Here is a 22,119-nt window from a genome sequence, read left to right as displayed (position 1 = left end):
ATAGGGTCAAATTTCATGTCATCTACCCACAGTGAAGGTTATTTGTTGCAATTGCCTGCTTGGAACAATTTTTACATTTGATCATTAAAAGTACCCTATAACTGTCTTCTTCCTGTAATGCATATGTTTTTGTTTTAGGTTCCTTTTCCAATTCATCCTTGTAGACTAGTTTATTTTAGTTTTAAAAATGTCAGTAGCATTTAACTATGTATTTAAAAAAAACAGATACGATGTTGTCAGAAGTAGAGAAACCATATAGTGTTTTTCCGTACTTTAATGATCCTAGGAGTATAAGTAATAAGACTTATTGCATATCAAAATGAGCACACATGCTAGAGGTATTTTCAATATAATTTAAAAGTTATGTGTATTACAGATATTTGTGCAATATAAAGGTAAATTAAATGTCATGATTATGAAAAAATATAGTAAACTTTTCCAAGTGATTAATTGTGTGAACCAAGACACGTATGTGAACATCTTTTCATGTTTGACCAGTTTTATTTCCAATGGCAATAAAAACAAGTAAATGAGATGCAAAATGTTGACTGCAGTGTAGAAGCTGAAATTTTTACATGCATAAAAGAGTCAGGGCAAATTTATGGTCTTATGATAGCTATAAACTGCTAATATTGTATGCATTAATATATTCTTAAAGTGATCTATAGCACCATGGCCAAAATACCATGGGGACAAAATAGTAGTATGTACTGTGTTGATGGATTTCTATTTTTCCCTCTTGGACATATAAAATATTAACCCTGAGACTGATTTCATATGGCCTGTTTTTGTTCAAGGTTAGGTGTGTACCCATCATTAGCCTGTTCTTTTTAAAATGGCAGTATCAGTGCGGAATAGGGAGTTCAAATCACAAAGCCATTCTGTATTCTGACACCATGTTTTTCCCTTAAATTTTTTTTGTCAAATATGATTCCAAAATGTATCAAATTACTTCTTTTACTTAGCTCTATACTCTTTTGAATCAAATTAGAGAAAAATGTCTTAGTTTCAACTCCTGTGCCTTATTTTCCACAATGTCTTAGAACCCACCAGTGTGTACGAAGGAATATAAGTCACTTAACAACCACATCTTGCTTCCACCTGTTTGTTATTTTCTTTGCCACTGATCAGATCCTATCTTCTATTTTTTGAATTTTTCTATTTTAAATTAGGACTGTATGGTTTTCTTCTCTCTTTTTCTACCTCTAGACAGGAAGAGAGGTGTACTTATACTGCAGTTGTTAGGGGTAATTGTTGATCTCAGTCTTAGATGATAAAATCTGCTTTTACAAACTGAGTATAAGAAAAAAACGGACATGTCTGCTTTTAAGTGCAAATATGCGAAAAACTGTTTAGAATATGTTACTCCTTATAAACATGGTTAAAATCAATAGATTTCATCTTACAGAGCTATAACATATCAAAAACCAACTCAATGGAAGTCACAGAAATTAATTAAATTGAACTCCTTTCATAAGCAGGCTGTTTTTACAAGGAAAACATAATAGTCTAGATTTCAGTCAGAAGTTCTGGGTAGATGTGAAGAAATATGTTGCTTGTGGCATGGCCATAGCAAAAGGATTCTATTTTCAAAGATTGCTGAGGGAGATCTATATAGTCCAGTGGCCATTACATAGTGCTCTGTATATTTCCGGATCCTCCCTATTTGAAGTCTAGCCTCTCATACTTAGCTAGATTATACAAGAGGCTAGCACAATCACTTTGAGTTGGCAGAGATCTCTGGTTAAAGAATTTGAGTGGTGAATGTTCTTCGCTTTTCTTATCTGATTATACTTTCACTGCAGTCAGGCATTTAAAGTTTCTTAGTAAATCATTAGTGTTTCCACCTATAAACTTAGTATTAGACGCAAATGAAGCTCTTTTTATTTTACTTGGAATTAAATTTTAGGTGCTCTATAGAAAATTAATTTTGAAAATATATAAAGTCTAGCTAAGGAGAATTCCTTCAAATTATTTATTTATTTATTTATTTATTTATTTTTTAATTTCAGCTCATTATGGGGGTACAAAAGTTCAGGTTATATATATTGCCCATACTTTCAGGGATCATTTCTATAGTTGCTTCGAATTTTTTAAGACTATCACTTTGCCAAGTTACATTACTGGAAAGCCATGTACTTGGGCCACATTATAGTAGCCCTCCAAACAGATGCCTTAAAAGAATTATTATTTAATAATATGCCCTGACCTTTTATCAGGAGTCAGTTAAAGAGAAGACTATATGGCAACCATTTCTATTAGCTTTTGCAAAATTGCAATTGAATTCTATGGGTTATGTTAGTTCTTACCCTTATAAGATTAGTGTGGTAAATGCTTCGGGTTTTATCTTAGAAGGATTTCCATCTTTTTTTATGAACTGGTATCTGTTCCTTTGTTGTATGCTGAGTGCTTCATATGTCAAAAATTTCCCACTTTGAAATTTTTGGAGGGGCTTTCTAAGAACCACAAAACCAAACTGATGATAGCTCGGGTATTCTGGTAAAATCCTTACTAATGTTCTTTATTCATTGGTTCATGTTCTTGTTCCATTGTTACAATGGTTTACTTCCATATCTTTCCTAGAAATAGGAAATACATAAATAACTGAGCTAAATCATTTAATTCTAAATTCTAGTATCAGAATAAGCAGTTTTTAAAACTTAGCAGTTTTTTTTAAAACAATAGTTGAAAATCTCTTAAATTGCTACCCCACTTCAGTAAACTCCCTATTCAATGCAGATGACAGATAAGTTGCTGTCACTTCAGAAAACGGAAACCAAGGCTGGAGCTCTTACTGTGTATGTCATTGCAAATCTTAGAGTTTAGGATGCACAGAGATTTTAAAAAGGTAAAGAGGGTAGTGGTTACCCATTCCATTCATATATTCCGAAGTGATAGCTATTGTAATCACAGATTTCTGCCTTTTGGGTTTTTTTTCTACAGCTTTGGAATCTCAACTTGGACTTCTCTTCCCAGTTTCAGAAAATACTCTTGAGAAAATCTTTCTATTCCAGAGTATTCTTGGCTTGGTTGTAGGTTATAAAAAAAAAAAAATTCCATGAATATGTTTTTCAAGTTGCTGGGGCAATTTATTTTTGCATTGTAATGTATCTTCCAGGAAAATTGATGAAATATGTTTACTCTGATTCACTGATTTAAACAGGATAAAAATACTAAATATTTATCCAAATAAATAGATAACATTTGTTTTGGTGTTTAAAAATGTTATTACTGGAGCATATTGAATGAGTCAACTTTTTTCTTTAAATTTTATTTTACTTTTTTTCATAGATTGAGTCATGAAACTTGTTGTTTGTTCCACCATAGGATCCTGGTTACTGGGTGAAGATTCATCACTTGGAATACACAGATGGAGGAATCCTGGATCCTGATGATGTCTTGGCAGATGTTGTTGAAGACAAAGATAAGGTAGATAACTCTAAAAGTGTTCCCCTTTGTTTTCCTCTACTGAGCTGCATGTTTTCAAGAGATTGAAATCCTTAACAAACTCATGTGTCAATTACTATTAAAAGATAGCATCTGTTCAGGTTTCACCTGGACAGCCTGTAAGTAAATCAAAGTTCTTCATCAGATGTTTGGAAAAACTTTGTCAAGACTTGAGAATATGTTTGTGGTGGCCTAATTAGGAGATACTTCATTCTCAAGAGTTCCTGATAATGTCTTCATAAATCAGTGTCAGACACTGAGGCTGTCAGAGTTATCATTGCCTTTGCTGGCTCCGGAGTTGATTCCTAGTCCTTGCTAAATATTCAACTTAAATGCCTGAGGTTTGAATGTGTTTCAAAGTAGAGAAGACAATGGGGAGGAAAGTTACATGAAAGAACTATGGTGAAGATTTTTTTTTAAGTAGCTGGCAAACAACTATGTTGAGTGATAGTCTTGTGTTCATTGCTAAAGTAAAAGGCACTAAACTGAATATTTCAAACAGTTTGAACATATCCTGACACCTACCTGGGAATAATCCTATTGCAAATATCTTGTTTTAATGGGATTTTTCTTCTGATACTAAACTGAGAAAGGCGTAAAAGTAAACTATTCCGTTGTAATACACTGGATTATTGCTGTTAAGACACTTTTGTTAATACTACTTCTGTGTTGGGCACCTCTTATAAATGGCTAATGTGTTTGCCAAAATTGAACTGCAACTCTCTGGGAGAGATCCTTCCTTCTAAAGTTTCTTCTGGTGTGCATCTTTACATCCTTAGCATTGTTTGTGCTAGACTAATTCATATTTGTAAACATGTTTCTCTGTATTTTTTTACAATCTCAGGGGTGTGTGTGTATGTACATTTGTGTGTTTTAACTAACTGGACTGGAATATAAATAAGTGATTTATTGAACTCAGGTAAAATTTGCATTTTTCTTTTTCCATGAGATTTTTTCAGACTGTTCAAATTTACATTATTTTTTGCAGACATTCCATAGATTTATTTTTCATATTTTTGTCTGGAACTCAAACCTATTGTGTTTTACCATGTAATTAGCCATTTCATAACAACTTACCTCCCTGAATAGATTGTAAGCTCCTAGAGGACATGGACTAGAGGACTTTTATTTTTTTGTGTGCATTCCTCGTGTTAATAGTATCTGGTACAGTATCTTACACAAACTTGATTCTCAAAAATAATTTACTGAATTAGTGAAAAAAAGCATTATTTTCTATAGTTTGCTCTTGTATATAATTTGATGCACACTTTCTGTTTGTTCAGTTTGATCTCACGGTAATTAATGTTACTGACCTTCAGAACCCTGAAAGAGGGCTTTCACTTGTTTTTCCCTGTTTCACTTTCTTCTGCTTCCCTAGGACCATCTTCTTCCTTTGAAATATTCTAGATAGTGGAATTGTTCATTAATGAAGAAGGCAGTTTCTGTCTCAAATTTCATGGATGTCTAGTGTATTAAAATGAAAAGCTGAAAAATGGCAAGTTTAAGAAGGACCAGAAGAAAATGTCTCACCCCAGCCTCATCCAAGACTTCATTACAGGAAGGATGATTCCATGAATAGGGCCCAGGGAAATAATTTATCCTACAGAGCTCTTCCTTTTAGAGCATTCTTTTTAACTATCTCAGCAATGCACTTTATAACCATAATCCATTTACTAGACTCAGAAACAGCTGTATTATATGTAATCTCAGTTTTAATGGGACTCTACCATCATTACTAAATAAGGTAAAAAAAAAAAAAAGTGAGATAATCAGTTAAAATTCTAGCTGAGAATTAGTACTGTTTGGGTCCATCTTTAACTATTCTCTTAATGCACTTTAATGGTTCTACATGAAGCCTAATTGATATTGTTCTGCAGAGTTGATATGAATTTACACTTTTGATGTTGCCAGAAAAAAATCATACTGCCATTTCTTCTTTTTAAAAATAAGTGAAAAAGAATATTGCTTATTTTTCTGACATTCCCTCTGCAATCTAAGATCTCCTTATAGGTCATACGTCTAGTGTGGAAAGAAGGCCCTGCCAGACTTCCTTTTACCTTACTTTTTGTCAGATTAAGAAATAATTATAAGTGATGTTTTATGGATATTTAATGAAATATCAAATTCACCCAAGATCCTTTGAGGCAGTATTGAGTTCAGATAAAATAACAGTTGACCTATTTGCAAATTGGCTACCTAATAATCTTTTGCATTTAAAAGTATGGATAGAAAGCGAGGCATGGGTGGATACTCATAATCATTGTGCTAAAGCCAAAACAACAACTAGGAAAGACTCTCACTACAGGTGAGAAATGGCACTAAGGAACTGTTGATAGCCTATCTGCGAGGGGTGAGGCAAGAAAAACGGTAATTTAGAATCAGAGCATTGTAAGCTGAGGCCATTTAAGCAGGTGGAAAAGCCATCCAGCAAACTTCAGTAAAGGCTCAAACTAGAGGTTAAATGATATTTTACTTACAATGAGAGAAGAGTCTAATATTAATAGAATTTAGTCAGTTTTCTAAAGAAATGGCTTTAAAAACTTCTGGTACCAAAAGAGATTTGTCCTTGATCTTATCTAATTTTTTTTTTTGAGACAGTATCTCCCTGTGTTGCTGGGGCTAGAGTGCAGTGGTGTCATCATAGATTACTGCAACCTCAAACTCCTGGGCTCAAGCAATCCTCCTGCCTCACCTTCCTGAGTAGCTGGGCCCGTAGGAGTGCACCACCATGCCCAGCTATTTCTTCTGTTTTTTATAGAGATGGGGGTCTTGCTATGTTGCTCAGTCAGTCTTGAACTCCTGGGCTCACCTCTGCCTCCGAATGTACTAGGATTACAGGCATGAGCCACCGTACCCGGCCAGTTGCTTTGCCCAATGTAGTGCTTGGTGCATAAATGGTGTCTCTTTGGGAGTTGCTGGTTTTTTTTTTTTTTTTTTTTCCTAACTTGCTTTCCCATTAGGGCCCCTTCCAGAGGGAACAAGTTTTTGCTGTATTACATTATTTGTATCCTATAGTGTATCAAAATATCACTGGAACATCTTTGGAATTCTGCATTTTATGATAACCTGTACTTGTAGAAAATGTTGTGCTAAAACTTAGTAATTATCCAGTTATGACAATTAGTCTCGAGATTCTTCAGTTTTATGTATTAGTCTCACAATTCAAGATCTTTGGAATATCTAAGAATTATGCTATTGTCTCTTCTCGGGTTGCCAAAAGCCACTGACTTAGTTCTCCCAACAACAAGGTCACGTTTCATCGAGCACTAACAGGTCCAGAATGTCTTTGGCACTTACATATATTTCATTTTAAGCCATCTTTCAGACAGGAGCCATTATTACACCTATTTTTCATTTCAAGAACAGCCACAGAAATTTTAGGTAACTTGTGTGATCATACAGGGAGTAAATGGCAGAATCAAATTGTGGAACCTAGAATTTAAATTTTCTTACTCTATTTTTCTTCTATAATGTACCAAGCAGTGTGTTGGGTGTTTTTATCTATAATTTCTATTCATGAAAATTAATCAGTCATAAATAAGCATGAATTTTGTTTTTACACAGCTACCACCATTGCTAAGAGAAGATAGGTAATAGATCCAACCATGGAGTGTGACACAATTAATTCAGAATGAGTATGTCATACATACTTACTGCACTTCAATTCTCTTTGCCTACAGCCTGCATCTAATTTGTTGTAAAGACTTGTTAATTTGACTTCTTTTGCTTTCTCTTGCATCCCCTTTTCCTGGGACTCAGATTACTCAATTTAGATACGGTTTAATTCTAACTGGACTCTGTAGACTGGAATCTAAGCAGTTTATGCAGTTTCAAAGAAAAATAAATTCTGTATTCCAATAACTACTTTTCAGGTGGATTGGAGCATGTGCATAAATTATAGACTGTGCTGTCTTCAGCAGGCAGAAGAATGACTTCTCAAAAATGTCTTTTCCCTAGTCTCTAGAACCTGTGAATGTATGTGTTACGTGGCAAAAGAGTCTTTGTAGATGTGATTAAGGATCTTAACCATGGAGAGAATATTCTGGGTTATCTGGATGGGCCCAGTGTAATAATGAGGGTACTCATAAACGACAGAGGAAGGCAGGCGAGTCAATATTGGAAGGATACGGCATGAGACTCAACTGGCCAATGTTACCCTTGAAGATGGAGGAAGGTGCCACTAGCCAAAGAATGCTGGTGGCCTCTCGAAGCTGGAAAAGGCAAAGGAAGAAATTCTCCCCTTGAGCCGCCAGAAAGAACACAGCCCTGCTGACACCTTGATTTTAGCCCAGTGAGAACCATGTTGGATTTAGCTCCAGAACTGTAAGATAATAAATTTGTGATGTTTTAAGCCACTACGTGTGTGGTAAGTTGATCCAGCAACAATAGAACACTGATACACACTGCCTCTTATCCTATTTTAAACTTTTAAGGTGATGTTAGTCTTCTCAAGTTTCATACTAACTGGGCTTTTAAGATCCTTCAGGACAAGAGAAACGCCTTGTACTTCAGATCAGTTGGTTGCTCCTTGTATTCCTTCCAAAGTCCATCACAAATTGATTCTCAGTTTATTGGGTGAACCTTCACTCTTTGGGACTTGATCATTAAACATCTCAGTAGTTATGCTATTGTCGTGTATTGCATAGCAATCATTTGAAAGACACAGCCAAACATCTTTGTAATAGTCACTTACCAGTTTTTCAGTGTAGAATGTAAGGGCCCTCAGTCTAAAGACTAATTTTTAGTCAGCCACTGCAAAACTTAACATTAACCCACAGAGTTTTTTAATTGAACATGAGAACCTCTCAGTATTAAGCTTTCTAAATGACTGTTTTCCTTTTTAATTGTCATTTTCATTTTTTGGCTTGGTTGAAGATGACAATTGCAATGTCACACTGAAATATGACAATATGTAACTTCTATTATACCATGGCTGTAATCCAATTTATATTATTAAATATACAAAAGTAAAACTATTATGTAGTAAAGTAACATGAGAAGATGTGTCTCAGAGCATTACCTGTCATAGGGGCTCAGTTTGGAGAGATGCCAGTGGTTCTTGTGGGCTCCAATGAAGGGCAAGTTGACCTCTGGATCACATGTGATATCTGGTACTGAAGTATTACAATTTTAGTTCTGCTCTATCTCCTATTAATTATGTGTCCTTTGGCAAGTTTCTTCATCTCTATTAGCCTCGATTTCCCTGTTTGTAAAGTAATCGTGAAGTTTTTATCTTTTAGGGTCAGTGTGGGAAAACTATACAGGTAAATGATACTAAGCTTTTAGTATGGTATACACTAAGAACTCAAATACCAGCTGTTAATATTATGGTAGTGTTATTACTGTATTTTTTGCCTATGTGTTTTGATTCAGCCATTAGATGCTTTTAATTTAAGTGTTAAAACAAAAAAAACCTATTTTACTATACGCTTTAACTGTTTTTAACAAACCTTATTAAATTTGTTTAAATTGTTAAAATAGTTTTATAAGAAGATACTTGATTATGACAAAACATGTGGATTAATATATTATTTGAAAAATGAAACTGCCAGTATGATTAAATTTAAAATGAAATTCCTTTTAGTAGAACATATTGTTGGGTAATATAAGTAGCATTCAGGGATCTAATAGGGTTTTACAATGGAGAATAGTTTGCACAATGAATGAACTAGTGACCTAAAACCACTCTATCCTTAAGCCCAAATTGCTTTCTGAACACACTCTGTTGCCCTCTAGTGGAGTCCAGAGTTACCTAGGAGCCAGCTCACAGAAGCTACTTCCTGAATGTGAAGTATTTGGTTCTACTTCATTCCAAAGTAATTTTTACTATATTTTTAGTACAACTCTCAGACTCAAACATGGGTAGTAAAGCCTGAGTTTACGTATAGTTACCTGTGCTTTTCTGAGTCTTCTCTAAGAAAGGCCAAAGGGAATTTTCTGCATTTGTAAAACTCTGTATTTATTATTTATTTATGTTTTAAAATTTAGACTTCTTCCCATCTTCCTATTCACTGGTTGAAAGGTTAATGGCTGGTTGTGATGAAGTGTATAACTTTTTCAGTCTGTAGTTGAACAATTTATGAGGTATATTGTGTTTTTGCTGGGGAAGGCGAATGCTAAATTAAGTTAGACTATGTTAAAAAAATGTTGTGATTTATTTCATTTCTGAGCCCTCATTTTGTCATTAAGACTTCAATCGCAAGGTAAAGCACCCATTTTAAAACCCCATTTTTTTTTTTTAAACAGATCTGGATATGGTATTTCTGTTGTTTTTCCCTGAAAGTTTTACTTCGGTTCACAGATGTTGATATTATAAAAGCACATAGAGGAAGTTTGGAGAATGTTTCAGAAATAAATGCAGAGGCCCCCAAGGGACCAAAGGATTACCTTGGCTAAGAAATTTCATCTCAAACTTTTCAGAATCACTGTCTGCTTATAGAATTACGAAATTATAGAATCATAGTATTATAAAATCATAGACCCAAAAGAGACCTCAATAGTCATGTAGCTTAACCTCATCATCTTCCAAAAGAGGAAGTATCTGGCCCAGGAAGAGATGATAGGACTCCATGTCTGTGACAGATTTCTTTCCTCAATCTGTGCCTGCCTTCTCCCTAGGGTCTTGATACCATCTCATGCGAATCCAAACTGCTTATTTTCAAGTTGGCTTCCTCCCTTCGTCATCCTTACTTTTGTTCGTGGGGGTACCTTCTCCTAATCTTCCAGGCTTAAACGTGCAGTTAGTTTTAAAAACTTAGTTATTTAATAAAGCCAATTTATTCTTTCCTTTATCTTGTCCCATGGGTCATTTCCACAGTTAACAAATTTAAATGCATAATATTTCAGGCCAGGGTTACTGTAATTGATAAGGAATTGATCTTCTTGCCTTTAGTCTTTTCCTTGCCCCTCAACTGTTCTATGCCGTGAGTGCAGGCAGTATGGTTAAGAGCTCATATTCTGGAAGGCAAAACCAGTTCATTTTTTGGCTGTGTTACCTGTGTGGCTTTGATCAAGTTATTGAACCTCTTTGTACCTTAGGTTCCTCATGGGTAAGTGGAGCTAAAAATAGTGTTAATGTTATAAGTTAATACATTTAAAGTGTTTAGGACATTACCTGGCTTATGGTAAGTCACGGACAAGTGTTAGGTGGTATTATAATTAACATACTACCATTGATAATGTAGATTACATTAGCCAAAAGTATTGGTTACATTGTGTTACTCCTTCTAGTGTATACTGAATTGACTCCAAACCTCATAGCTAGACATTATACTCAGAGGCCTCAGAAGGCCCCAAAACTATCTTTCTCAAACTCAACTTTCTTAAATCTCAGTGCTAACAAAACTACTGTACTATTTTCTTATGTATCATGTACTTTCTTGCTCCATAGCTTTTTTTCCCTTAATGTTCCACTTGTCAGGTGTGTCCTTGCCCCCATTCTCTGCTTATCTAGGATTCAGCTTATACATTGAATTTTAGCTCCATTAGGAGAGGGTCTTTGTTTTGTTCACTGTATTCCCAGTGTCTGGAGCAGTGCCTGGCACTTCCTAGCTGGTCAAATAATTGTAGAGTGAATAAAGGAAATGTATGCTTTGAGATCTTGTGTAAGCCATTGAACCACTCTGAACTCCAGTTTTTATACTGGTGAAATGAGAGTGATAAAAGATCTTTCTCACAGTGTCATTGGGAAGCTTGAGAAGGTGTGTGTGAAAATGCAATAGAAATTATAAAGCACAATATATGTGTAAAGAATGTATTTATTCCTGCTGCTTAATTCTTATTGATCTTTTAAGATCCAGGTCCAATTGTATTTTTTTTCCTAGTCAATATTTGCAGATATCCCAATCTTAAGAGAATTCTGTGCCCTGAAATTTTATAGAAATGAAGTCGTCTCTTTTTCCTTTTTAAAATTTTATTGGTTAGTAACGTTTATCACTTACTATCTTGAAATTCTTCTTAAGAATTTTTTTTATGGTTTAGATTTTTTTTTTTTAATCCAGGGAGAGACACAGAAAAGTTTAACTTCTTAGTCTTAGTAGTTATATCTTCCAAATGTTTTGTATGCTCTTTTAGGACTGGGATGGACTTCTTACCTGTAGTTTGATTTTCATCAGTGATAGAGTGGAAATTAGAACTGAAGATTTTGAATTATCTACCTTTTTCTTCCACCAAACTATGTTGTCTCTTCTAAATAATTTATTAGGAGACATTTTGTAGGCATGTTTCAACCCCAGAGGAGCACTTTGAAATCAATATCTTTGTGACCTTACTATGGCAAAGACAAATGGTGTTGGGAGATGGCAACTTAAACTACAGTAATCTTGATGATGGCTCGTCATATGTGTTATCCCTGGTGCCTTCGGCAGTTTAATTGGTTGGTAACTGTAGTGTGTGTGGGTATGTGTGAATGAGAGAGAATCTGCACAGATGTTTGTGTGAGGGAAGGTGTATATGCTTGCCCAGTATGTGTGTGTTTATTGTGCACGTCAGTGATGCAAAGGTTTCATCAGCGGGAGCAAAGAAAAGACATTATCAAGCTTGGTGGTATTATTAATTTAGGTAAGCATTTGAGCACAGTGAAGAGCAAACCATAAGAAAATGTTTGAGATATATGTAAATTTTCAAGTTTGGTTGGAGGGAAAAAGCCAATAAAATTTGAGATTACAATAATGCTTGACTTAGAGCTAAAACTGTAATTCAAAAAAAGAATCAATGAACATTTTCATTTTTACAGCATGCCTTTTGCCATATGTTACATTACTGGACCCAGTTCTGCTGATTTTCTCTCTCACATCAGCTTCTTTTGAAACCATTTATATAGGCATATCTATGCCCCAGAGTTATGGGACCATAATTTTTTTTTTACATACATCTTTGTTTTACTTATGTAACTTACAATCTCATTATAATGTCTGAAATCACACCAAATGGAAAGCTACTTAAGCTGTAAAACATCCTCTTTTAAAAATTCAAATGATTATGAGTGCTAATTAGCCATCTGAGTCAGTCACTAATACCTGTGTGTTGATTGGATCAGATAGCATTCCACCAATACCTAGCAAGGAAGGTGTGAACCATAGTACAAGAACAAGTGCCTGAACTTCCCAAGATTCTGGAGCCTTGATAACATCTGTGTATGCATATTTGGTACCTACTGCTTCTTAATGATTAGCAGCAGGTTTTATAAAATGGGAGGGCTGCCTCTTTGAAAAGGTAGGTAGAAGAGGGGAGGGTGCCTCTGTCTTAGGATAGGAGAGGTCTCAAGTAATAAGGTGGGATGTTATGAAAAGAAAAGCAACTGACTACACGAGATCCCATGATTTAAGGGGAGGGAAAAAACAAAAATAGCAAAGGCCGACAGCAAGGATATTGCTCAGTACTGACAAATGATTCCTGAAACTTAAACAAGCAACTCTTTAGTTACTTGATAGATTCACCAAGAAGTGTTAGCTATTCAACAATTTAATGGGAGTAACCATATTTTAGACTTTTAATATTTTACTATGCTGGTTCTTTTATTTCTAGGACCTCAAGCTCACCTTATGTTATTAATTAGACACATTGTGAATCAAACAGACTTTTGGGGAAGCTCTTGGAATTTAATTGATGTTTATCACACTTCCATGTCTCAAACTCCTGAACTCAAGCCATCCTCCTACCTCAGCCTCCCAGAGTGCTGGGATTAGGTGTGAGTCACTGCTCCCAGCCACTGCTGTAACTTTTAAGAACTCTTTTTAGCTTCCCTTCTTTTGATGTCATGAATCAGTTTTGAAGGATGAAGTGACAACTTTCTTAACAATAAAGAAGAAAGCCTTCTTGCACAGACTTTAATCAAAGGAGTAAAAGAGCATAGAATAATCTCTTTGTTAAGCTCAACTACAAACATGTTACTATTGAAGCACACATATTTACACAATACTTAACTATAAATGGACCAGAAAGACTGCAAGAGAAATGATTTGAGATTATTCTAATAGCCCAATGATCTTAAATATGCATATATATGTTGAAGAATCTCGTAGTTCTTCATTGATAACAACGTTAGAACTTGATTTTGTAGACTGCTAGCTTATTGTGGCCACTGTATACCAGTTTGAAATAAACCGAGTATGATAGTATAATGAGGTGTTCTAAATAGCTCACCTTTTAAATGGAAATTTTGCAAAGTTCTTTGTTTACTTTGAGATGGAAGTTACCTAATGTTAAGACTGAAGAACCTGGAATGACAATTGAGAAGAAAGGGTTCAGAGAGAACCTACTAACTGCCCTCAAATATTTGAGTGATTATAGAACAGACAGGATAAATTCATTCATTGTTGCTCTAAGAAATTAGGCCAGTGAAGTTTTAAGGAAGTATATTTTAGCTCAGTATAATGAGTAGCTCCTCAGTGACACACATGCCGCTTTGTAATACATGAACTCTTAGTCATCGAGAGTACAAAGGTAGCAAGTGTTGAGCAAACATTTGCCAGGAATTCCTCTTAGGTTCTGGGTTTGATTAGAGATCTCTAAAGCCAGGTATCAGCCTATAAGACATACAAGGTATGTCCTGAAAGTATCCGGGCCATTTTTAATATGACAAGAATGGTTTGTGTGACGTCAGTGTAACCTGGCATCCAAGGAGAGTGGACTGGAATGTGCATGCGTGAACAATGACCACTTCCCTGTACTAGTCAATGGGGCACTGACCCCGTTGGGTGAGCATGCGTACTGTGTGGTTGTCACACTCTAAATGACTGAGCGAGTAGAATAACAAATCTGTGTCAAATTTAGTGTTAAGCTTGAGCAATCTTCCGTGGAAGCTATTTGGATGATTCAGAAGGCTTTCAGGTACAATGCAATGAGTGCGGTGCAAATAAAAGTGTGGCACAAACACTTCAAAGGTGATCAAGAATTTGTTGAAAGTCGTCCATGTTCTGGAAGGCCTGCAACAAGCAGAACATCTGAGAATGCTGAGTGTGTATTGGTTAGGTTAAGAGACTCTGGGAGAACTATACTGTCAGGTCCCAAGGTGACTACTTTGAATTGTGAAGATGTCATTGTCCTAAGTACAATGTTTCCTGTATCTTCTTCAGTAAACATCTCTACTTTTCGTATTATGTGGCTGGATACTTTCTGGACAGACCTCGTGCATCTCCATCTAGAAATATAGTGTTGGCTTATACAGTCAGTTGCAGCACAGTGTTGTTTGCTTACCCAGCATCCATTCTCCCCTGTCCCCTTTGTATTTTGGTAAGATATCTCTGCCATCAACATACAGTCCATATGGTTAAGTCCATATGACTGCTCACATCCAAGGGTGAGTCGGGTGGTCCTTCATCAGCGACTTTGTTCCTTGTGCCAGTGATTATTTTGGGAATGGTCTCATGGTTCAGTTTGTGCCAAAGATGCTCAAGGAGAGGTTTGCTGAGACCTTCTGGGAAAGATATTTTTTTCATCTTGCAGGAGATATTTCCTCCGAATTTTTTTTTTTTTTTAAGGTTAGCACCCCTGCAGCCGTCTACTTTCCAGCATGAGAAAAGAGTCAGACACGGGGAATCTCAGGAACATGGTGTCAAAGCCAGTGGATTTAGTCAACTCTCGAGTCCATCCTAACTCGGGAGCTCCAATTATATGAGCCATGTGTTTCTTTACATTTGAGTTTTTTTTTGTTTACTTTAAATGTAGTGTCCAGTTTCTTGATGTAAATAAGACTGCATCTAGTTGAAGAACCAACAGTTCTCAAAGATTAGGATCAAATGATTCTTCCAAAAAAAAATTAGGACAGCTAGATCAAAAACACATCCATGGGAAAAACGGCCTCTGTGTTCCTTTGTAAGGTGTAACACACTGACTTAACTACTTACATTTTAAATATCTAAAAAGGCTAAAAACAGAACCCTTTCTGATTGCCCAGTTCCTAGGATGTTGGTTGTCAACATATAATTTTTGAAAGAATAAGTGAAATAAATGCTGTGGTCACATAAATTGCCTTTGCACTGCCTGAGTCAAAGCTACAAGCATGCCCATCCCCCAGAGAGCATACACTGCATCCATTAAGTGTGAATTTACTCATCCCCTCCCCCTTCCCCCACCCAATCCCCAGTGAATGTTACTTCCATATGTGCACATGTAAGTGTTGGTTGATCAGTACAATTTAATGGTGAGTACATGTGGTGTTTATTTTTCCATTCTTGTGATATTTCACTTAGAAGAATGGGCTCTAGTTCCATCCTGGATAATACAAGAGGTATTAATTCACCATTTTTTATGGCTGAGTAGTACTCCATAGTCTACATATACCACATTTTATTAATCCACTCAAATATTGTTGGGCATTTGGGTTGTTTCCACATCTTTCAAATTGTGAATTGTGCTGCTGTAACCATTCAAGTGAGGATGTCTTTTTTTTGCCTTTGGGTCAATACCCAGAAGTGGGATTGAGGGATCAAATGGTAGGTTTAATTTTAATTCTTTGAGATATCTCCATACTCCTTTCCATAGGGATTGTACTAGTTTGCAGTCCCACCAGCAAGGTATGACTATTCCTATCTTTTCATATCTATTCCAACATGTTATGTTTTGGGAGTTTTTGATAAAAGCCATTCTCACTGCAGTTAAGTGATATTTTGTTGCAGTTTTGATTTGCATTTCCTTGATGATTAGAGATACTGAGCATTTCTTTATGTGTTTGGCCATTGGTGTATCTTTTTTTGAAAAGTTCCTGTTCACGTCCTTTGCCCACATTTTAATGGGGTGGTTTGATTCTTTTCTGGCTGATTTTCCTGATTTCTATATAGATTCTAGTTATCAGCCCTTTATTGGATGTATAGCATGCAAATATTTTCTCCCATTCTGTAGGTTGTCTATTTACGCTAATGATTGTTTCCTTGGCTATGCAGAAGCTTTTTAATTCTATCAGGTCCCATTTATTTATTTATTTTTGTTGTTACTGTGATTGCTTTTTGGGACTTCTTCATAAATTCCTTGCCTAGGCTGATGTCTGTATCAGTTTTTCCAGCATTTTCTTGTAGAACTTTTATGGTTTCATGCTTTATGTTTAAGTCTGTTATCCACCTTGAGTTGATTTTTGTAAGAGGTCTGGATCCTATTTCAGTCTTTTACATGTGGCTATCCACTTTTCCCAGCACCATTTATTGAACAGGGATTCTTTTTCCCAGTGTACCTTTTTGTCTGCTTTGTCAAAGATTAGATAGCAATATGAATATAGTTTTATATCTGGTTTCTCAGTTCTATTCTGTTGGTTTATGTCTCTGTTCTTGTGCCAATGCCATGCTGTTTTGGTTACTACAGCCTTGGAGTATAGCTTGAAGGTCTGGTAAATTTATGCCTCCCAATTTGTTCTTTTTGCTTAAGGTTGCTTTGGCTATACAGGGTCTACTCTGGTTCCATTCAAAATGTAGAATTATTTTCTCTAGATCTGGAAAAAAAATGATGTTGGTATTTTAATAGATATTGCACTGAATCTGGTAGATCACTTTGGGTATTATAGACATTTTAACAATGTTGATTCTGCCAATCCAAGAGCCATGGTATGGTTTTCCATCTGTTTACTTGAGCTTGTTTCAGTTGCATTTTTCTGTGACTCACAAACTAAAGTTTCCCAATTGTTACCCACTCTTAGAGAAGTTTTTGCTCCATTATTTTTGGGCTCCTCTTTATTCCCATATATTTTTTCTAACCTTTTTCAGTTCTGTACATTAATTTGAAAAGTTTTCTGAATTTTATTCATGGTTCTGCCAGGTTCCTTAGCTCCTTCCTTTCAGAAGTTTTTGAATTATTGGTGAAAGAATTAAGTCCCTTAAGATGTGTATGGGTAAAATGTGTATTCCAATTGTTTGGTTTGCGTGGCTTAGACTTAATAGGCAAGATTAATTTAAAATTTTTTTATTCACTGAGAAATATATCTTTTTATTTTAAAGTCTTCATTATCTATGACTGAGTTTTTCTTAGAAGAAATAATTCATGCTATTTATGCTATTTAATAGATTTATCATAAACTCTTTATTTCACTTATTCTTTCAAAAATTACATGTTGACAACCAACATTCTAGGAACTGGGCAATCAGAAAGGGTTCTATCTTTAGCCTTTTTAGACATTTAAAATGTAAGTAGTTAAGTCAGTGTGTTGTTTTACAAAGGAACACAGAGGCTGTTTTTCCCACGGATGTGTTTTTGATCTAGTTGTCCTAATTCTTGTTTTAACAACTTGGAATAAGCATTTGATCCTAACCTTTGAATTGTTGGTTCTTCAACTAGATGCAGTCTTATTTACATCAAGAAACTGTACACTATATTTAAAGTAAACAAATTTAAGGAAAAAATAAAAAGAAACCTCAGGCAGTTTAAGAAGTTTCCCAGAACTCAGAGTGAAGTATAATAATCTTTTCAATAATTCTCCAATGGCACGAGATAGTCATGTGGTATTACTCTAGTTCCCCTTTAGCAATGAAGAAGTTTTGTAATTATCAGAGATTTCCCAAATCATCTCAAAAAATAATGAAGCCTTTGACCTGACATACAGTTTTTCTCTTTCTACCCTCTACCCTAGTTATAGAGATGTCTAGGTATCCTTGGGGTAGCAAGGACAGCCCAGAGACCCCCATGGAGCCCTCAGCCCTAGATGGGGCCAGTTGGGGATTTTTCCTGTTCACCGAGGAAGTGGGAATGCTCATAGCTTAGACACTGGAAACATTTTTGTGATATAGTCAATACATTTCATACCCGAGTAATAAAAATGCAGTGTTCTTTTACACCACATTTAAGTCATGATCATTCTTTTCTGAAGTGGTTACATGGCATTCAAAATCAGAGTTCTTTGAACAAAGTGCAGACCTTGGCCCTCTCCCCTAACAAGATGTAGTTTTTTGGTGTATTTAGGAAGTTTGGTGGTTAAGAGAGTCCAAAAGGATTTGTAAGAACACTGTGTAGATGCTGGGGGTGGGAGGATGAATGTGATTGGTTAGAAAAGTAAGCAACTTGCAGATTAAATGTGCTGATGACTTAAAACCTACTGTGAGGAATGTCAAAATTAAAAAAAAAACAAATAATAATACAAATAAGAGGTGGTAGAAAAATGATAAAACAATATTGACATTTCCCTAGACTAAATGTGAAAGGCATAAATACTCAAACTATTTAGATGTCACTTTCACAAATGGAAACTTGTTTAAGGAAGTTAAATATTTAACTGCAATGATTGAACATAATGGATGAAATATTTTTCACTGAACAGAGATTTGAGTCTGAGATGAGTCTTGTACTCATTTATGTAATACATCAAAATATGGAATGCAGCTTCTGGTTGGCCAAGTTAAGTTTAAATTTAGTATCTTTTGTGTTTATATACACAAACAGAAAATTTATCAAGTTGGACTTTTCCAAGAAAATCTAGATTGAAAGCTCGTATATTTCTTGCTACTTTGATACTTGAAGTAAATATTTAAGTAAAAGTAGAATTTTAAAAACCCTCCTAAAGTATTATTCTTTAAATCTTTGTTGGAAATCAGAAGCTGAAAATAAATATTAGATTTATTGAAATGAACACGTATAAAAGTCTGTTTCCTGGTAACTTAATTTAACATATTGCTTTGATTTTTCGAAAGCTAAATGTTTTCTTCTTCAATGGAAAAATTGTTTTTTAAATTCAACTGTAGTATCTGATGGTCTAATGTTACCAAAAGTAAACATGAAAATTTGGAATTTAGAAATATTTTAAATTTTAGTTATAACTTTATTGGAAAATTTAATTTTTGTGCAGTTAAAATAATCACATCTGGACAGCATTTTGACAGGACACTATATATGAAATACCCTGTTTAAACTGTTATATGTTTATACTCTAAACACTATTTTGACTGGTATACTTTATATGAAATAACAACATGGATTTTTAAAAATTTGACAGTGTCTCCATATAAGGAAAGGAATGCAGCTCTAGATTGAATTTTTGACAATCTTTTATTGTGACATCTAGCTGATTAATACTTGATAAAAATTACTGTTTTATAATATCTCCTTTCACTGTCCGTTAGGTCTGGAGCTACAAGCATGCATAAAACCTGGCATCTGCTTTGTACTCCTCATCATTTACTTTGGGGCAATGCCAATATCTTGGTTATAGTGCTTAAAGTATAGTCTAAATGCTTTCAGAATTTCTCTAAGGCAAAAACTTTTTATATGTGACTCTCTTGTATTTGAGTGACACACAGCGTTAAAACAGTTTAAGAAAAGTGGTGGGACTGTACCTTTCTGTTTTTTACATTGTTTTCAAATTATTTAAAACTATTGCACTACTAAAAAAGTTAGTACCCATTACATTTCCAAAAATTTAAAATACAGTAAAATATTAAGAAGGATACCAAAATCATCTGTAATCACAAAAAGCAGAAGTAATTATTATTAAAAGTTTACCGTATAAATTTATTTTATATCTATTCAAACATAAATGTTAATATTTATATTTATAATGTTTAATACAAAATTAGTATAGTGACATGCTTTTCTTATATCATTTTGCTATGTGTTTATTCCTTGAAAGATGATTTTTTAATGTCTATGTTCCATTCTTGTTTGGGGATTTTTAGCTTTCTTCATTTGCTTTCTGTTTGAAAATTTTGCTATAATTCTGATAAATACTAGTTACTATAATTAAAATTTTAAAAGCAAGGTATGTTTTCAGTATGAAAATCTTGAGATGTTTTAGGGAAATGGCTTTGAACACTTTATAGCATAGAATTTCTGTCTTGAAAACTAAGTAAGTGATCATAATAGTGGAAATTACTAGGCTGGTTGCTTACCTAGATAGCAATAATATTAGTTATGATATCTGTTCTGGTATTGGAAGAAAAATTTCCATTTGTTTTATAAGATATCATTGGTAAATTATTAGCTGTAGTTTGTTTTAAAAACATATCTACCTTGAAATACATATATGAAAGGTTAAGGCAAATCTAACTTTTAAAAATCTTAAATGGATCTTATATTGAGTCTTATTTTGTTGTGAATTTTACTGTTTTCCTGCATTTTATTAATGCCACTGAATACCTTTTATTTGCCAATGGAAAGGAAGTGTGTTTGGAGGATGCCTTCTACTGAGGAAGCATTTTTAAGTATGAAAATTGTCATAGGATTGCAAGGTTGTAATTAGAATACTCTCCATGATTCTAATTAGAATTTACTTGACTTTATTGAGAGTTTATTAAGTTTAGGCACAGGGCTGAAAGGCATTATTTATATCATCATATTGAATATTTAGGATTACCCGGTGAGATAGAACTATTATCCCCATTTTACAGATGAGGAAACTAAGGCTTGGAGAACAGAATTAAGTAGTTTGCTCACTGTAACAGAGCCAGTATGTGACCAAGCTAGGAATCAAACCTAGTTCTGTCTGCAATACCAGCATTCTTAACCTCTGTGCTCAGACACAGAATTAGATTTTCTATCCTCGTGATAATTTTTTGGAACTCTACTGAACTGCCTCTGCACTGGCTCATGTAAAAGGTGTTTGTGCATGAGGCTGTATCCGTTAGGCAGTTTATGTACAGATAAGTAAGATGCCTCTTGTGAAAGAGATGGAGAAGGGGAGGGGTTAGACTGGGGAGTCAGAGGAAGTGATAACTAATTTCTTTCTGTTGCTTTATGCTCTTGTAAAAATACAAAAAAGGTTGTGGATTTCTTAACTTTTATGAAATGTTTTAATTTCTGTAGAGTTGCCATGCATTATTCAAGATTATAAAATGATTTGAATTTCAGGAGCAGACAGATTTTCTGATGAGGATTTCAAGCTGTGTAATTATGAAACCCATATAGGTTAAAAGTTCAGAACTCCGTTAGCTTAATCACTAAAAAATAACCAATTTATAAGCATGGCATTTCATTTTAGAGGGGTACAGTTACAATATCATTTCCTAGGGTCTGCCTGGACTCTGCCTCATGTCCCGCCACATACTGAGAATGTTCGTGACTGCACAGCACATAGCTTATCCTACATTACTTCATAATTTATGAAGAAAATTCATATTTTATGGTGGTAAATTGGATTCCATAATGTAAGACACATCTCTAGTAATTTCTTTAACAGTTTTCTTGGCTCCTTAAAAATTCAAGGAAGTTAATGAATGAGTGCCAAATATCAAAAAGGTTCATTGGAACCTGTTACATGGTGTCAGAGTATACATTTAGAAAATGAATTGTAAAATTCCTTCAGATATAGCATACATGTTTTAAAATAAAATATAAGGAAATTAATATTCAGTTATTGATAAAGTTTCTTTTTATTGTGGCAAAGTATATATAAAAAAGTTACCATCGTAACCATTTTTAAATGTAATACAGTTCAGTGGCATTAAGTACTTTCATGTTGTGTACCTATCACCACAATACATCATCCATTTCACTATAAGAATATTTTTTATTTTGAATAAAATAATGCAGGTATCATTGAGAATATGTTTGGATTTATAGAGATTTTTAGAACCTTTAGAGGTTTGACTTTTCAATAAATGTAAAAATGAACTTTGAAATTATAGCTCTTGTTACTTCAGGTAAAACACATGGCATCCTCTGATGTAACTGAAATCTTTGCTCAGCTATTGAAATACTGTCTGAGTCGTGTATTTTCTTTGGGATGAAAGGATAGGATATTGAGAGGAAAACCATATTCAAATA

General features: G+C 34.6%; 1 protein-coding gene across 1 annotated transcript in view; it reads left to right on the top strand.

Annotated features, from left to right (window-relative positions):
* The window catches only part of PARD3B (par-3 family cell polarity regulator beta), a 942,908-nt gene that overhangs the window by 122,738 nt on the left and 798,051 nt on the right, over positions 1 to 22,119 (top strand). Inside the window, exon 2 of the mRNA XM_045558633.1 lies at positions 3,328 to 3,429. Within this exon, the coding sequence (XP_045414589.1) occupies positions 3,328 to 3,429 (102 nt within the window). The remainder of the gene's footprint in view (positions 1 to 3,327; positions 3,430 to 22,119) is intronic.

The sequence above is a fragment of the Lemur catta genome, chromosome 8, assembly GCF_020740605.2.
Source record: "Lemur catta isolate mLemCat1 chromosome 8, mLemCat1.pri, whole genome shotgun sequence".
NCBI lineage: Eukaryota > Metazoa > Chordata > Mammalia > Primates > Lemuridae > Lemur > Lemur catta.
This window is presented reverse-complemented; position numbering and strand designations above follow the sequence as displayed.